The following is a 17926-nucleotide window of genomic DNA, read 5'->3' as shown; positions in this document are numbered from 1 at the left end:
TAAAATAAAAAAACACTTTTGATTTTAAACCAATTTAATAAATAAAGCTAAACATTTATTAAATTATATAATAAACAAATAGGTTTAGACGACCGTTTCCTTTATGAGATATAACGTCCTATATACTCTTCAGTGAAGGTAAAGTTTATATATATATAGTCGTAATAACTACAAAAAAAAAATATAAATTACGAAAACACTTAATAATAGAACGTTTACATCAGCTGAAAAAACTTTATTTGATACAGTTATTTTGATGGCAGTTTTAAAACGTTCTGATGAAACTTTACCTGATAAAATTTCAGTTTTTAAAGGATATAGACTCACAAAAGTATTTTAAAAAGTTTACGAAAAAAAAACAGTGTATGTTAAAAATGATTGAGCTAAATACTATTTGTTTTATATTAAATAATTTATGTAAAAACATAAACAAATATTCTTGATAACATTGTTTATAATTCGGTTTGAGGTTATTTAAATTCGATTTCTGGTATAAAGAATAATATTTTTACTCTATACAAAATATTCCGATTTTTCACTCAAATTTTAATTTAATTTCAAAAGTACTGTTTCTCTGATTTCCGAATCCAAACGCAATGATTGACATAAAACAATAAAAAAACAAAGTATTACCTACATGAAAGTAATCAGTTTTGATATTTTGCCATTGTACACATGTTTATTTGAACAAAAGATACATGACTATTTGGTGATCAAACATTCAACTAAGTTACGTAAACAAAAAGTTAAAAAATAATCTGGCTAATTACTAATTAAAAAATGCAAGGACAATGGCAAACAAACATGCACATATATCAACAATGATATTCAAATTTTGATTATTTTTGTTTGAAACGCGACTAGTGTTTTGAGTGCGAATTAAAACTGATGTTTTTTTGGAATTTTTGTAGAAGATTATAGAAGTTTTGATCAGAAAAGTGTTTGTATTAAGATAGGTGTAGTTTAGATTTCAATCTAATAATACGTTTAACAAACGTGCTACGTAAATAAAGTCGGTATAAAATTCATTTCGAAACAACTTATGCTTTTGTGTTTACGTACTTTTTTTTTCTACAGAAAAGTTTTTCTTTAAAGTTTTACTTTTTTTACTACTTTTGATTAAAGTTTTTTAGCCAAGAAAAGCATACTTTAAAAAATCAGCTAAAAAAAAATTAAAATTTGTATTTAGATAAAAACAACTATTGATGATAAAGCTTATATTTCGCAAAAAAAAAGCTGCAAATATTACACAAAAAAAAAAACAAAAAAGTTTACAAAATAAAAAAGCTCTATAATATAGTCTTTCATGTCGTATCGAGTTATTTGTTAACAGTTTCTTTTTTTTCCAGTGAAACACGTATATGTGTTTCCAACTTAGTACAGCAGTATTGTCCTGGGTATGACGTTAAACTGTTCTGGTGTATGACTCGATAACTGAAAGGTTTTTTGTACACCAGGTCCTTGGACCAAACCTTTTGAGCGTATCTTTTGTCCTTCAGTAAACAATATATGAAAAACAGTTAAAAATGAGAATTTAGAATATTGTTTTATAAAAATTTATGGTGTTTACAGCTTATAAATTTAGTAACAAATTCTAACAGTCTGTTTAACCTATTTTGCTAAAAAGTTTAACTTTTTGCATAATGAAGAAAGCTACAAGTGCTTAATAAAAATAAAGTAAATATCGCACTTATAGTGCATTGAATTGTAAACTTCACAAACTAATTTAAGTTAATTTCGACATTTTTTAATCAAACTCATAATAAATAATATAAGACTGTGTTAATCTTTTTTTTTGTTAAAATTAAAAGTGAAAAAAACTTACTCATTAAAACAATAGTTTAGAAGTTAAAGCTTGTTAATTATAGGAGAACTAAAGTTATGATAATTAACTAAATAAGGTTTTTAAAATGCAGTTAAAGGAGTTATTATTTTACGACCGCTTTTATTATATTGATTGCTTAAAGATCATGGGAAGTATTTCTAGTAAGTTATTCTAATAAACAAACTTTAGTAGTTTACCTTTTATAACTACATACTAAAGTTATAATTATAGACAAAGTTCATATAATTAAAAAACTTGATACTCAAGATTGCTTTGTTTTTACAGATTTAAATTAAAGGACAAAGAAAACTTTTCTTGTTTAGTGAAATATCAATAAACAAAGAAGTTGAAAAGTCAATTAAAATGTGGACTTTTAAGTTCACTTGTATAGTTTTATTAATAACTCCTCATGCATTCTCACAATACAGTAAGTGTAAAAATGTAAAATATAACTGAAAGTTGTATTACTAGTGTTTTATTAAAATAAGTATTTTAAACCTTTTAACCATCGTTATCGTCAGGAACGTTATCTCTTCTTAAATAGTATGAAAGCCTTTAAAACTAAGTTAAATAAAAAAGCTAATAAAAAATTCAAAGCTTACTTAATTTAGTTTATATAGCACTTTAATTCAAAGTCATTCAAAAAAACTTAAATATATTTAAGACGCTTTTGCGTAAACGACTAACATTTGTTGTTAAATCATCTTTATATCATATTTGTAACCTTTAGTATTATAGTACAACTAGAGCTTTAAACTATTGATTTAACAAACGCACTAAAACGTTTAATTAAGAAACGAAATATTTAAACCCATTTGTCATTAGTTTTTGTTTTTCAAAACCACTTTTAAAACTTGATAATTTATTCAGCACTGAAATGCACCTTCGAGGACCAGACCACCGGCTGCAACACTCAGGACCCTTCGGACGACTTTGATTGGTTGAGAACTTCAGGGGCGGCCGGTACCTCCAGCAGCGGTCCGACCTTTGACCACACGAAGGGTGACACTAGCGGTTAGTATTTGTATTGCTTAAATTAAGATATCGTTTGTTTAAACGTTGTTGCTTTGACGAAATTTAACTTAACACGTTTAATATGCTGACCTCAGGCGTGTTTATAAAATTTGCGTAGTGAATGGAAAAAATTAATGCAAAAACAAAAACGGCTGTTTTTAAAAACAAAGTAGAACTATTAGCAGCGAAGTTGAAAAATGTTTAAAAAAAGTTTTAATCGTGAATTAGAAACTATTTTATAAGCAAATTGAAAATATTGGTAATAAAACCTATTTGAAAATCTATTAATTTAAATATATTCATTAAAATTTATTACATATCATCGCAGGAAACTACCTGTACACGGAGGGGAGCGTGGTTTCAGAGGGCGACAGAGCGCGGATCACTTTCTCCTCACCGGCGGGAAGTGGGGAGAATTGCGCCACCTTCTGGTACTACGCCACCGGCATAAGCCTCGGTTTGTGACGTCGTAACAAGAAATTGAACCAATAAATATGACCTTTGTGTTTTTATCAATACTTGGCTTACTGCATATAAACTTTTCAATATTATTTCCTACGTAACAGGAGAACTGAACGTGTACGTGAGATCAACCGGATCCCCTCTTCCCTCGACTCCCGTGTGGAGGCTCGCAAAGGACCAGGGGGACTACTGGTATCCCGCCAAAATAAACGTTCCCGCGATGCAGTCCGGCAGTTATGACGTCATAATAGAGGGGGTGAAGGGCCAGAAAGGCAACATCGCCATCGATGACGTCATCCTGTCCCAGGGAGGCTGTCAGCAAGGTAAGTTTAAAGTTATTTAAAGTTTAAAGTATTTCTGGTTTTGAAATTCGTAAATATGAATTTTGCTTGTCAAGCGTGTTTTGCTTTAAAAAGTAACTTTGTTGAGAAAGTCATCGTCTTTAACTCATGATAAAAATAAGTTGAACATAACTTAATTTCAAGCTCGAAAATTTCAGACAGTAAGGTCAGCCGCATAAAAAAGAATTTATTTACGGCTTAGATAAAAGAAGCTTTAATTTACCAAGCGTCTAATAAAAAAAATTGTTATGTACAACAGCCACCTGTGACTTCGAGACGGACTATTGTGATTGGAAAGGCGGGATGGGTTCTGATTTCGACTTGTGGTGGGTTAATGCAGATTTCATCAAGATGAACTCCACACAGGGACCTGCCTACGATCACAACAAAACGACTACAGGTTGAATTTCGCAGAACATGTAAAATTTATATAAAAATTACAACGTGCAGTTGAATATTTAGAAATTCTGTAAAAAAACTTGAAAAATTGTAAACAAAATCAACTACGTTTTTTATTAAATATAAAATGTGCACAATAGTAGAAAGCGTACAAGTTGAAAATGTTTGTGAGCCTCTACTAAAAAATTTTGAAAGCATTGAAGATGTAAATGTAAGAATTCTTTGAAATATACAAATTAGTATAAGACTTTACCATAACTTATAACGAATGACTATTAAATATATATAATTTTCAGGAAAATTTCTGCTAGCCTCTCCAGACTTCACAGATCCCGATGACGTATCCAGACTGACGTCATCAATTGTTTACATCGACTCCGGGGTTAACGAGGATTACTGTTTGAGTTTCTGGTGAGTAAAATTAAATTGTAAAATACGTAGGAACTTTTTAATTATAAAATAACTATGATTTAATGCAAAGTATGGAAAGTTTAGATTTGCCTATATTTTAAACATTTAAAAACATAATTACATTTTACCCGGAGGTAAGAATACTTTTTGTCATTTGATTAACTTTGGTCTGTACAGCGTGTAACTAACATTTATAAATATTTTTGGTTCCAAAAACGTTAAGCTTGCTAATTTTAAGAAAAAAAAGCTCTTACAAGTTGAAGACCTCAAATGCGTTTAAAAACCAAAAAAAAAACATATTTAAAACAAAAAAGCTTACCTAGTTTTAGACACACTGTTTTTTTAGCACATAATTTACGTAAGACAAACAAGTATCTCATTTAAAGTTAAGTACACGCTGTACTTTTATAAAATAAATTTATACAAATAATTTTTAACCGCCAGGTGGTACATGAGCGGAGTGGACATCGGAAGCTTGACGGTTTACTATTGGTCGATGGACGACTTCGACGGGGGAAGGGGAAGACCCTTGGAACTGTGGTCGCTCAGAAAGAACTACGGGGATCAGTGGTTCCCAGGAGCCGTCAGCATCAGCAGCAACTCCAGTTTCAGGGTGAGTCGTATAATGTTGATTGTAGAATATGTTGTTTGTTTTTTCAAACCTAAAAATGAGGTATATGTAGACCTAGGATAAAGCTTAGTTAATAAAATACTTCGTTTTTTAATCCTATCGCTGAAAAGTTCAGGGTAAGTGGTATGTATACAAATTCGGAAGTATTTTCATTTTAATTTTTTAAACTTAAAATATTTTATGGTGAGTGATATTTTGTAGGAAATATTTTGTTTTGTCTAACTTAAAATTTTCTTAAAAAAGTTGAGCTTTGAATATATTTTGCTACAGACAACTTCAAGTATTTTTCTTAGCAGGTCTATAATTTTCCTACTTTACACTTTATTTTTATCTTACATTAATTATATATTTTTTTGCAATATAAGAAAATCTTTTAAGTGAAAAAAAAAGAGTTCAAGTACGTAACATTTATGACCTAAATAACACATATTAACTAAGAAACAAAGTAGAAATTAAATGTTTTTACAGATTGAGATCGCTATTTCCATGGAAAGGGGAATCCTCGGTTCGATTGCTTTGGACGACATAGTTTTTGAAAAGAAGTTTTGTATAGGTGCGCCAAAAAACATATTGTACCTTGACATGTAGTAATTTAACAATTGATACGTTTAATTACCAAATTATGTAAAACAAAAACTTAATAAACACTTGATCCAAGATTTACATTTTAAGTTTATCGCTTAAGAATAAAAAGTAGACAAAAAATGCTTAATTTAAGTAAAACTACTGTATCTGATTACGAAGACCTTTAAGTGCTACTAAGATCTTTAACATTTATGTTCTAAATTAAGAACATGTTTCAGCATATTTAATTGCAAACAGGATCGCCCATCTACGCCATTGTAGAGAGAACCGGACCCCACATATTCCAGTCGTACAACCTTCCGACTTACTCCTTCGGGATCGTCAACAACTCGGACATGGTCCTAGTCGACCAGAACCCCCACAGGTTTTCATTTGGTTTCAAGTGTATCAAGCAAAATTGTTTGTACTAAAAAATAAAAGTTTTTAGTACTTTTTTAGCAAAATATCTTTAGCGTATGACTTGTGACTGTTAAAAAATATAGCTGGCAAAAAGTTTTAGCTTAGATAAATGGTAGTATTACTAGATAGAACACGAAAGTAAGCAATTTACTGATAAAAGTATAGTCAACTAGTTTTATTTTTACTAACTATAAAATCGAAACACACTTTATCTAGACTCTTCTAGTTAATAATTGTTTTTATTGTTATATGAATCGCAAGATTTAAGCATTAACTTTATTCTTCTTAGCACTAAGAACCATACTATAACAACTAATAAAGTTAATACTACTATATCTAACCTTTTTTTATTTCTCAAGATTCCTCCTGTTAACACCTGGTATCAGCGGTGAGGAAGGCACCGTCTCGTTCGAGTCCGAAACTTTCCCGGGCTTTTTCGCGCGCCACTACAACTACTTGCTGTATTTGGACCCGTTGGAGGAGAGTGATTTGTACAAGAAGGATGCCAGCTACTACCTAAGAGAGGACAAGTACTACCCGGTTGGTTAATAAGATAAAGTTTCAGTGGATACTGCTTGAGAAAAAACGTTTAAGTTTCAAGATTTTGAACAGAAAACAAACTTTTTTATCGTTCATGTTTTTGAAATTTAGCATGTTTTTGTGCAAAAATGCAGTTTAATGTTTAGTTTAATTCACATTTACCATGTGTACTTTAATTTTACAAAAGTATTTTGGTACAAAGTTAGGTCTAGATACAAATTAATCTTATGAATATTTTAAAACTTTGATTGTTTTTAAACAAAACAATTTTTTTTTCAAACACTATTGTTCATCAAACAGGACTACACCGCGTACGAGTCTTCAAATTATCCGGGACACTTCATCAGGCACATGAACTACAGGCTGAGAATTGACCAGGACGACGGCACTGACGTATTCAAGAAGGACGCCAGCTTCTTCAAGGAGAGCAGTGAGTTCTTCGAATGTTATTGACTTTTAGGCTTTTTAGCTGCATGTACAACCTTTTATCAAAGACCGAGAGGTATTTTTGCGTATCTAGGTCTTTGAACCGAAAAATTTTGAGCAATTTCTCGTTTTTGATTAATAAAACACTTACTTATTAAAATTGGAACACACAAGAATAAAAAGAAAACAGGTGAAAACAAGTTCTGTAGAATTAGCTTTTTAACATGAAAAGCGATAAATAGATAAAAAAAACCAGGCTAAAATTAAAACAAAATAAAAGAAAAAAAAAACTTCAAGTAAATTCACACAGACCTGTTTTAAAAATGTTTCGAAGGTAAGAAAAAACGTGCTAACGCTTAAACTAAATGTACTTAGACGTTATTTTTTGAAAAATTATAAAGCCAAGTTAAAATACAAATAACTAAAGTATCGTAAAACAATTTATTTTACTACTCCAGATAACCTTGGTCCGTTCGACTGTGACTTTGAGGACGGGTTGTGCGGATGGGCGAATACCGAGAAGAACGACGTTTTTGATTGGTCGTTGAACTCTGGAAGCACTCAGGCAGAACATACCGGTCCCGAGAACGATCACACCAACGGCAGTAAGTTGAAATTGTTCAATATAACTTTATGTGCGATGTAATGTCGCAAAGTAAATTAAAAATCTTCAGAAGATTTCGATTTACCTTCCAAACTTAAAAAACAAGAATAAAAACAATTGAAAAATTGAAATAAAATTGTAAAAAAGTATCATTTTAAATTATCACTTAACTCGAGTATGCAAATAAGCTTGCTTTCGATTAGTGCTAAAGTTTTATACGAATCAACAGATATGTAGTAGCCTTTTTCAACTTAAAAAACAAAGCTAAACAAACTATTTTAAAACCAGACGCATGCTTCGATCGTGTGCCAGATATGAACGCAGTTTGGGGGTTGCCCACCTCTCCCACGGACGACACGGACCCCGACCTGTTTTTGTTCGGAACGTAAGTTTGTCGTTAGTTTGTTTAAAACAAGACGTTGGGTTTGTGGCTGGTTGGTTTGTAAGCAGTAAGTTTGTCGTTAGTCTTTTTTTGAGCAGTATCTTTGTCGCTAATTTGGCTGTAAGCAGCAAGGTTTACTAGTTTAGTATAAGACATCAAGTTTGTCATTTGTGGTTTGAAATGGGTTTTGTTTTTTTTGTTTATAAGTAGTAAGTTTGTCGCTAGTGAGTTTGTTTTGTGACAGTAGATTTCCACAGCATTAGTTTAAAACTTTTCATGTTTAAAAATTGTGATGTAAGTTTTTGTGCTACAGTTGTTTTATCAAAATTCAAAACTCATGTTTGTTCAGGCCTTTTAAAAGTGTGTTTTGACTAAATTAGACTTTATAAAACTGTTTTATAATTTTAAGACTCTTTCGATCGATAGTGATTACATTTTACTTTTAAGTTTAATCGATTTAAATGTAGTAAGCTTTTAATTTTGGGATAAGCTTATTTGCTGCTAATCATTTAGGGTTTTTTTTCATATTGAAACTTTCAAAATCAAGTGCAAATAATTTACAACTTAGCCCTTGTTTTGTATTAAATTTCATGAAAACGTTTTAATTTAATAACCAACAATTAGTTCTAAAAATAAAAGAAAAGTACAAAATTATTGCTTTGAATTAAATTTGAAAACAAATAGCAAAATTCCTGAATGATTAATATTTCAAGTTCATAGCAAATATCAGCGCACGATTTGAAATCAAATTTGTTTGTTTACACTGCTAATAGACGTTCAAACAAAAACCCTGTTTAATTAATAACCTGCATGATTACTACCATGTAAATTGTACTTGTGTAAATTTGTACCTTTGTACTGATTTAAATAACCAAAAAAATAAAATTACCACTAATGAAATACCAAAAAGCTTTGGTTTATTTTTTTAGTACTGTTTACTCATGTGAATGTGTATTTGTTTTACGGTAAACTGTACAATTTTCTAAAAAATAAAAAGTCTTTACAAATGTTACATAAAACATTATTATGACATAATATTTAGTTTAAAAATTAATTTTGTATACAAAAGTAGTTCTGCTCAATTTTAGCTCTGACAGAAAACATTATACAAGTGCGCGATAAAAAGTTATAAGATTCAAAAACAAAACTGTTTATTTTCTAAACTTTAAACTCATATCATTTAATTTTACAACAAGCCTCGTTTAACGGGCTAACTACATTAAAAAAAAAAATTGAAAAAAAAACAATATTAATTTGGATAAACTTGAACATTTTTTCTTTGAGCTGTGTTTAAATATTTACTAAATACCCGAAGAAATTTTATTTTTCATAAATTTGTGCTACTTAATTAAATGTTTTCTGTTGCATACAAACTTGAATTAATTTTCAACCCAAAATTAAACATTCATGTTAACAATGATAAAAAAGTAACATAAGTTTACAAGCACTTTTTCATTTAAAACCTTGTCAAAGTTGAAAAGTACTTGAAAGCAAAATCCTGCTGCTTGTATAAGTTGAGAACTCTTTTAAAAACTTAGCAAATTAGTATCAACATACAAACAACTTACTTTTAAACTTGATCAGGTTCGACGAGTCGGAGGAGTACAAATGCGAGCTGGAATGCGCCCTACAACCGAACTGCGCCGCTTACACCTACCACACGATGGACCCTTCGAACGGACCGTACGCGGGAGCTTGCATCGGAAGGTGTTTGAACGTTTTAACAAATTGAATGCTAATGTTTGAACGATGTAAAAATAAAGAAAACAGTAAAAAAAAGGCTGTGCAATTGAATATTTGACGTAAAGCTTCTAAAAGCTGTTAGTTGATCTTTAGTTTGTAAAAAAGAACCTTTATCATTAAAAAAACAATGAACCTCCTTTCTTTTAAAACGTCCTCAAAAATTTGTACAATCAAACCCCTAAAACTGAAGTAAAACGCTCCACGCACCTTTCGCCAACACACAGTCTGTATTTAGCAATAAAAACAACTGTGCAGCCTAAGAAGCTTGTGTTCCACCAAACGTAACGCTCTTTATTTGAATATTTTACTAACAATTCAGGACCGACGCTTATAACGTGGAGGTTCCGGAGGCGGAGCACAATTCGGGGTTCCGCGTCAACTGCACCGGCGGCAACTACGCTTACGTCAGCGGGTCGCAGGCGTACGAGGACGGCAGCAACTCCGTCATTTGGAGCCCGCCCGTCAGCCCCTTCCTCGACGACAACGAGATACCAAGTTGGTTGTTTCGATTGTTTTGATGCGTCACAAAAGTTATGACGCATTTTCAGTCTGATGACGTAAGTTTAAGGCGCTTTTGGTTTCGAACTGAATCGATTTGTCGGTGGGGTCTGAAAAGATTAGAAGAACATTTTGAACGCGCTTTAATTAAAAGTTTTTAAAATTGTTATGAATTTCTGATTTTATATATTATGGTTGTAATGTAGACATTTAGTATTGGTTTGAAAAAGTTATGACGTATTGTGTTGATTTAGTGAAAATTTTAAGTAAGACTATTTGTTAGGTTTTGAATTGTTTTGCTTTGTTGGTTAAATAAATAACACTGAAATGATTTTAAATCGTTACTGAATGTAAGAAAACTATAAAACTTTTACTTAGTTCATTGGAATTTCTAAATCAAAGAACTATATATATCATAAAAAAAGTCTTGTAAAAAAAAAAAACTCTAGTCTGACATAAAAAAAAACTAAAATCTAGGACTAGTTATTACATTTCAAATTTAAAATGTGTTTAAGTATAGCGAGGTTAAAAAGCATCAAACAAAAATGAAAATACCGACTTAAACCCAAAATCACGTCCGGGTTTGATCAACAAGTCTCACACGTTTTCTTAACAACTTCACCTACTTATTTACTTTTCCTCTCAACAGCGCCTCAGTGCCTGAGGTTCTGGTACCACATGCTGGGCTCCAACATCGATTCCCTGAACGTGTACAGCTCGCCGACCTACACCATGCTCCAGGCCCAGTGGTCCAGGTTCGGCACCCAGTCCCGGTTCTGGCAGCTGGCAGAGGTTTGGTTGTAAATCTTAAAAACATTGTAGTTTTTGAAACTTGAATTAAGCTTTAAAAAAAGTTTACTTACAAATTGTTAACTCAGTGACTTTAAAGTTGTAACTGGCAGATGTACGTTTTTTGAAGCTTTCAAAATAACTTGAAAAGTTTCAGTTCTGCCGTGTTTATTTTCCAGTACCAAGTTTGTAAACTTGTTAAGTTTAGCTGCAATTAACTGCTTGACAACTTTCTTACACTGGATAAAAGCCAAAGCGTTGTTGAACTGAGCAAAAATCTATAAAATTTATCAAATGACCAGACCAAATAGTTTGCTCGCTTTTTTGTCGTTCAACAAGCAATAGTAAACAGTAAACTGCACATTTAAACACTGAACCACACGAACACAGATTGACGTTGCGGCAGTGGCCCCGTTCAGGATCGGCATAGAAGCAGTATACAACGTGGGCGACCAGGGCGACGTCGCCATTGACGACGTTTCCATGACGAAAGGAGCTTGCGCGTCGGTGAGTTTAAAGTGCACTGTAACTATATTTCTAAAAGGTTGAAAAATGTACTTTAAACTTTATGCATGCGCTAAAAAATTAATCAATACAAGTTTTTTTGCTGCAAGTTTAAACTTTATGTATACTTTCAATACATTAACAACATTTAGATTGTGCCAAAGTTGATTGAAAACCTTTAATGGCGTTTGCGTGTGCAAAACAGCAGTAAAAATTTATTGCTGCCATCCAAAACGGGGTAGTGTTCTCGCAAAAACACAGTTTAGTAACTTATGAAGTTTCTCGAGAAATTTCACCCAAATTTTTCCAGGGCCCGCACCGCTGCACCTTTGAGGACTTGGGGTTGTGCGGATGGGAGCAGGTAGCGTCCCCTAGCGACGACTTCGACTGGGAGCGTAACTACGGGGACTCGTCGTCAACGAATACCGGTCCCCCCAACGACCACACCTACCAGACCGAGCTCGGACACTACTTGTACATCGAGACCAGCCAGAATGTTGGTATTTCTTATACTATTATTTAATACAAGGTTTTTATAACTTTTTAAAACCTAAATTCTGGCGTGTTTTGAACACTGACTTCAAAAGTTTAGACATTTGATAGAAAAACACAAAATCCAAAACAATAGTATGCTTGGTTCTGTACCGTGAAAGCTTGTGCTTTATATTTCCTAGCTGTTTTATTTGCTTCAAAAACAGTCTTACAAATTGTTAAAAATCTTTTGATATTTTTCACTTTACCCAAAAAACGCACATCACAAACAAAGCTTTAGCTGGTATCAGTTATAAAACGTGTTGGCTTAAGAGTGTTTATAAAACCACGCAAGTCTATTAGTCCAATAATTTCACAGCAAAATATCTTTTTCCAGGCTGTAAACGACGTTGCAGCGTTAACATCACCGAAGTTCAATGCGACAGGGAACGGAAAGTCCCAATGTTTCCAGTTTTGGTACCACATGTACGGAAGCACCGTTGGAACTTTGAGGGTCGTTCTCAACAGCGGCCCCACCATCAGTAAGTCGTTATCCGAAGTACTTGTTTTAAGTTTGGACTATATTTTTCTCAACTTTTAATGGTAAGCTGTATCTAGTTTTATTTTTAAGTATTTTGATGATTTCAAAAAAGTTGAAACATTGTAAACTTTATGTAAGTTAGCGCTGTTTTCTCATGTTTCACGCTGTTTCAATGCAAGTTGTTATTAAAGTGTTTGCAGTTGATTACAAAATTCGTAAATAGAAAAGTTAAGCATGTATTAAGTTAGTTAAAACTAAAATGATAATTCAAACTATTAAAACCCCACTGCCAGTTATCACAAGTTAATGATTAAATGAATTAATTGTTTCATTTTGATTTTATTTTGGACATACTGCAACAAAGTCTTATTAAAAACTGTTGAGGGTTTTAGTTGATAAAAAAATGTGCAGCCCCTAATTGACAGTTTATTACTAACGAAAACTTTATCATTGGTACAAAAGCAATGACACTCGACACTGAATAACAGGTTTCATAGCTTTTACCTTGTTTATTGATTAAAAATATTTTTTTTTTCAGTTTTTATTAAACTTTCTGCTAGTTATTCCAATAATAGACATATAAAACTATTTAAAATAATTTATAAATTAGCATTCTTGTATATAAAGCTTTTGATAATTACATTTGAAAACGCATGTAGCCACAACTACACTCAAGCAACTGTAATTTTCGTAATAACGTACAAATTAGTTTGAAGGCCAGGTTGTTTGCGAGGCAATAAACTTTAAATATTATAAAACAAAAGGTGCAACAGATAGATCGTATAAATCAAAATTCATAACACTTAAAAGGTCAGACGATTTGGACGCGAAGTGGGAACCAGGGCAATAAATGGATGCTCGGACAGGCGACCATTTCGACCAACACCAACTACCAGCTGTCCATCGAGGCGACTAAGGGTTCCAGCTACTATGGAGACATTGCCATCGACGACCTCACCCTGCTCAACGGACCGTGCAATGAGGTAAAAAACACCAGCACCAAAAACTTTTTTAATTTATCAAAAGCTAACTTGACTTTTAAATTTTAGAATTATACCTTGTTTTCGAAATTTTTGACAGTTCAAAATAAAAATAAATATTAATTTTAAAGCTGTCATTGTTTAACAAAACATGCTTTTCATTTATAAAAAAATCATACTCTATTGATATGTTACTAATTAAGTGAACGTAAGACTTTAAAAACAAACTAACAAAGCACCAACTTTACAGTCGTAACAAAACCTAGAATTTTATGATATTCAAAGCATTTTCACTTCAATTATCAATTCGTTATCAATTGTTATCGCAGCTTTGCGACTTCGAGCACGCGGAGCCATGTGTGTGGGGAAACTTGGTCAGCGACGATTTTGATTGGTCGGAACAGCAAGCCAAGTACGCCAATGAGGTCAACGGTCCTCCAGTGGACGGTACTTCGGGAACCAGTCAAGGTAAATACGGATTGTGACGTCACAATATGTTTTGTAGTCTCTACGTTTTTTTATGTAAAATAATCTTAAATATTTTAAATTAAATGAAGCATAAAGGAGTTTGTTTATATGAAGCTTTGCTTTTATTTGTAAGATACCTGACGTTAAACTTCTTAAGTTGCTTCACAAAAAAAGTTTCTATAACTGTCTATGCATACCTTTTTGTTTCGAATGTAAAAAAAAACAGTTACACATACTCTACTTCTTTAAGCTTTTGATTTAAACTTTAAGTTGTATACTTATTCTAATTTTATAATCAAACAATATGAAACAAAAACTTTTAAGTTGAGCAAATGGCTGTGTCTAAACGTAGTTACCTTACAAGATAAGTTTTATTTTACGTCCGTGTTTCTTTTTAGTTTTACAAGAAAACTTTGTCAATGCAAACCAAGCAACTCAAAGTTGTACTAATTTGAACTATGAAATAAACACCAGGTTCATACTTGAATGCCAATATGGTTGGAAGGTTGTATGGGGACAGCGCGCTGTGGACCAGCGAGACCATTCCGCCCACCCCCAGTCCCTCGTGCGTGGCTTTCAAGTACTACTTGACCGGGGACGCCACCTTGAACGTGTGGCTGATGGACAATTTGTACGGGGACAAGTTAGTTGTTGATGAAACTAAAACTAAGAAAAATTAAACGTTTTGAATGTTAAAATTTGTCGGTTGACTGTTTAGTCTTGCGTCAGTGCATTGAGATTTTAAGAATGTTTGTTTTTCAAACTCTCGATAAAACCGTAGTGAATTAATTACAAAACAACTAAACTTAGGGTTGTTTGTAAATAATAGTTTCCACTTGCTCGTATATAACTTTTTGTTAAAAACTAAAATAGTTTTTAGTTTTTTTTAAACTTTTAAATACAAGTTGTTTTGCCTTTTATCAAACTGTAAAAAGTTTTTTTTTTTAAAAACCACTTTTAGTGCAAAGTAAAAGTAAATCATATGAAAACTATCATTTAAACAATGCACAGGTACTTGATATGGACGTTGAGTGGGGACCAGGGTTCGAACTGGGTTGAAGGTACAGCCCCTATTCAGAGCTCTTACACCAGGACCATTATATTCGAGGCTGTGGCGGGCACTAGTGGCAGTAGTGAGTTGTAATTAGTGAAAATATTCAAAATAACTGCTAAAAGTAAATACTAGTAAACCTTTTTTTCGAGTACTAGTGTTACCGAATTAGTGATATACAGTTTATGATATCAGTTTGGTTTAGCATTAAATTAAACAATGTTTGTTTTAAATGTATCACTTAAAACAAATAAAGCTGGAATATGCACCATTTAGTACTTAGCGCTTTAGTTTAGTAAAAATATTTAAGCAGCAGATGCTGAAGCTTAAAAAACAGGTTATTTTTTACAACTAGGAACTTTAAACTTCATTGTTTAATGCTTCCAGTGTCCTATTTAATTTTGTTAGCACGAAGTTATGCAAGCTCACTTGCTTTACACTCTGTTTTTTAAAGTGCAATTTTTCAAAACTTTCAGCAATGCTGGCACTCGACGACATCGGTTTTGTGACGTCATACTGCAAAGTGAACCCGCAAAACGCGCAACCTAGCAACCAGCCTATGACGACCGCGGCCCCAGACAAACCCATTCCGCCCATAACAACCGGGACTTCCGATTGCAGTTTCGACGGGGACCTTTGCAACTGGTACAACGACCCATCCTACCCCATGTCCTGGACCAAGTTCGTTTTTTATTTTTGTATTAGCTTATTGAAAATTCTATGATTCATTGTTTTAGAAATATTAAAAACAAATTTTATTCAATAGAGTTCTAAATGAAAAGTGATATTTACCAAATATGTAACTTTTTGTTGAAATTTTCAAAACTTAAAGAGTAGATTTAGATCTTTGTTTGAAAAAAGTATTATGTATGTTTGTTTTTTGAAAACCCGGTAAGAGAAAAGTGAGACGTTAAAAGCTGTAAGAAGTTTATGAATAAAAAATTATAAGATAAAAGTTTGAAGTAAAAAACAAAATTGTAGAAATATAACAAACTAACGAAACAACCATTCTTCGTTGTAACAAAAAAAAAATTGATTAAAGAACTGGTAAATGTCAAGTGGAATTAAGAAGAACTGTAGGCATACATAAAACAAACAAGCAGTATATAAAAAGTCTTCTCAACACATCAACATGAATAAAACTGATCTTTTTTTTACAGGAGTCAGACTTCCAACGTGAACACGGGACCAGACAGGGATCACACTTCTGGATCGGGAAGCTTCGCCTACGTCGACTCCCTTCAGTACAACGGTTGGTTTCGTATTGCTTGTGTTTAACTAAAACTCTTAATATTATAATTATTTTTTCCGACTTTGTGAACAGTGTAAAACTTCGACTTTCTTCAGCGCAACGGTGAGTTTTGCGTTGTTTGTAAAAAAATTAGAATATAACACAGACTCTAAAACTCAACTTGATTGTTATAAATGATGTTAAAGTATAAAGAAAGATAAAAAATACTGTTTTGTGGGGCAAAAACCGAAACAAGTTTTAGTATTTGTCTGCTTATATTCAACATATAAGCAACAGGCCTAACAGTATCAGCCAGAATCGTGTTGTGTTTATACATGTGTATGTATTGTGTTTGAAAATCAGTTATGGACAGAGCATATAGAAATAAAGTAATCACAAACACAATGATGCAGCGGAACAATAACTAAAGCAAACAAATAACAAATAATCGAGAGTTGTTTAACGTACAGGCTCTTTGTTGACACCTAGCAGATAATTTTTTTAAGCAAACCAATCTGTGCTGGTAAAATCAAACTAGTTTGGTTAAGTGCTTTTAGTAAAACAAAAAATCTTAAGCATTTTACACGTTTTAGGATAAAAGTCTAGTCAATGAACCATTTCTAAAAAGGATTACAGTTGAAAGAGGCTTTACCTTAATTAGGGCTTTGTTAGTACAAAAGTTTTTAGAAAGTTTTAAATATATGGGTGGTCGAGAAACAGAGTACACTTATATAATCTATGAACACTCCGCTCCAAGATGCCTGTAAATTATGTAATTAAAAACAAACTTATTGAAATTAAAAATACAGAGGTTTAAACAACATTTGCAACTCTAAATAAAACTTAAATCTTTTATACAGTCGGAGAAAACATGCAAAAATATAAAATGTTTTAATAAAAGTACAGCATATAAAAGTATTGACAAAAACATACACAAGTGGATAAAACAAAATCTATACCAAGAACATAAAACTACTACTTTCGTAAAATTAAAAAAAAAATTATAATTTGAAATTTAAAGAAAAATAAACACAATATACAGACGGGGACCAGGCTGTGCTGCTCGGTCCGGTAGTTCCGACTCCGCTGGACGGAAAATCTTCAGACAGGTGCCTGACCTTCTGGTACTACATGACCGGTTTCAGCCAGGGCAAGCTGGAGGTCTACGTGCGGACCAGGCCGGACTTTGTGGACCCGCAGTGGGACCGCAGGGGCAGCCAGTCGGGCGGGTGGCAGAAGGCAGTGGTGGACATTTCGTCGAGCGTGGATTATCAGGTGGGTTTCGGGCAGTTTTGGTATCTGTCGGTTGTTAGACGCTTGTGTAACGAAGTTTTAATAAGGTTATAAGGTCTGACTGACAGTTAGAAAGTAAGCTAGGTTAAAATCTAGTGGTTTTATTTTATTTTTAATTTTCCTTTTTAAGCACTACCTTATTTCGATAACCGAAAGCTTCTTTGTTCACCAGATCCTAGGAGCAAACAAATCTGAGAACTTTTTTGTCATTCAATAAACTATATATACCTTCTAAATTTCAGCCTTAAAAAAACTTTACCGTTTTAGTATCTGCCAAGCTTTTTCAGTTTAAAATTATCTGTAAATGTTTAAAAAAAAAAAGATGTGTATAGAAACAA

The 17926-nt window shown here is 32.5% G+C and overlaps 1 protein-coding gene across 1 annotated transcript in view; it reads left to right on the top strand.

The window, feature by feature from the left end:
* The first annotated feature begins 1970 nt into the window (after positions 1 to 1970).
* The window catches only part of LOC145843136 (MAM and LDL-receptor class A domain-containing protein 2-like), a 36118-nt gene continuing 20162 nt past the window's right edge, over positions 1971 to 17926 (top strand). The window contains exons 1-26 of the mRNA XM_082950598.1: positions 1971 to 1986; positions 2696 to 2839; positions 3168 to 3296; positions 3406 to 3624; positions 3902 to 4042; positions 4338 to 4452; positions 4897 to 5065; positions 5552 to 5636; positions 5906 to 6032; positions 6427 to 6607; positions 6908 to 7052; positions 7492 to 7638; positions 7926 to 8022; positions 9604 to 9726; positions 10082 to 10257; positions 10910 to 11052; positions 11440 to 11556; positions 11864 to 12049; positions 12422 to 12566; positions 13376 to 13548; positions 13875 to 14013; positions 14488 to 14656; positions 15025 to 15146; positions 15541 to 15745; positions 16225 to 16316; positions 17338 to 17570. Of these exons, the coding sequence (XP_082806724.1) occupies positions 1971 to 1986; positions 2696 to 2839; positions 3168 to 3296; positions 3406 to 3624; positions 3902 to 4042; positions 4338 to 4452; positions 4897 to 5065; positions 5552 to 5636; positions 5906 to 6032; positions 6427 to 6607; positions 6908 to 7052; positions 7492 to 7638; positions 7926 to 8022; positions 9604 to 9726; positions 10082 to 10257; positions 10910 to 11052; positions 11440 to 11556; positions 11864 to 12049; positions 12422 to 12566; positions 13376 to 13548; positions 13875 to 14013; positions 14488 to 14656; positions 15025 to 15146; positions 15541 to 15745; positions 16225 to 16316; positions 17338 to 17570 (3738 nt within the window). The remainder of the gene's footprint in view (positions 1987 to 2695; positions 2840 to 3167; positions 3297 to 3405; positions 3625 to 3901; positions 4043 to 4337; positions 4453 to 4896; positions 5066 to 5551; positions 5637 to 5905; positions 6033 to 6426; positions 6608 to 6907; positions 7053 to 7491; positions 7639 to 7925; positions 8023 to 9603; positions 9727 to 10081; positions 10258 to 10909; positions 11053 to 11439; positions 11557 to 11863; positions 12050 to 12421; positions 12567 to 13375; positions 13549 to 13874; positions 14014 to 14487; positions 14657 to 15024; positions 15147 to 15540; positions 15746 to 16224; positions 16317 to 17337; positions 17571 to 17926) is intronic.

Source organism: Thalia democratica, chromosome 8, assembly GCF_965202585.1.
Source record: "Thalia democratica chromosome 8, ktThaDemo2.hap1.1, whole genome shotgun sequence".
NCBI classification, from domain to species: Eukaryota; Metazoa; Chordata; class Thaliacea; order Salpida; family Salpidae; genus Thalia; species Thalia democratica.
Note: the sequence above shows the minus strand (reverse complement) of the source record. Positions and strands in the feature narration are given on the sequence as shown.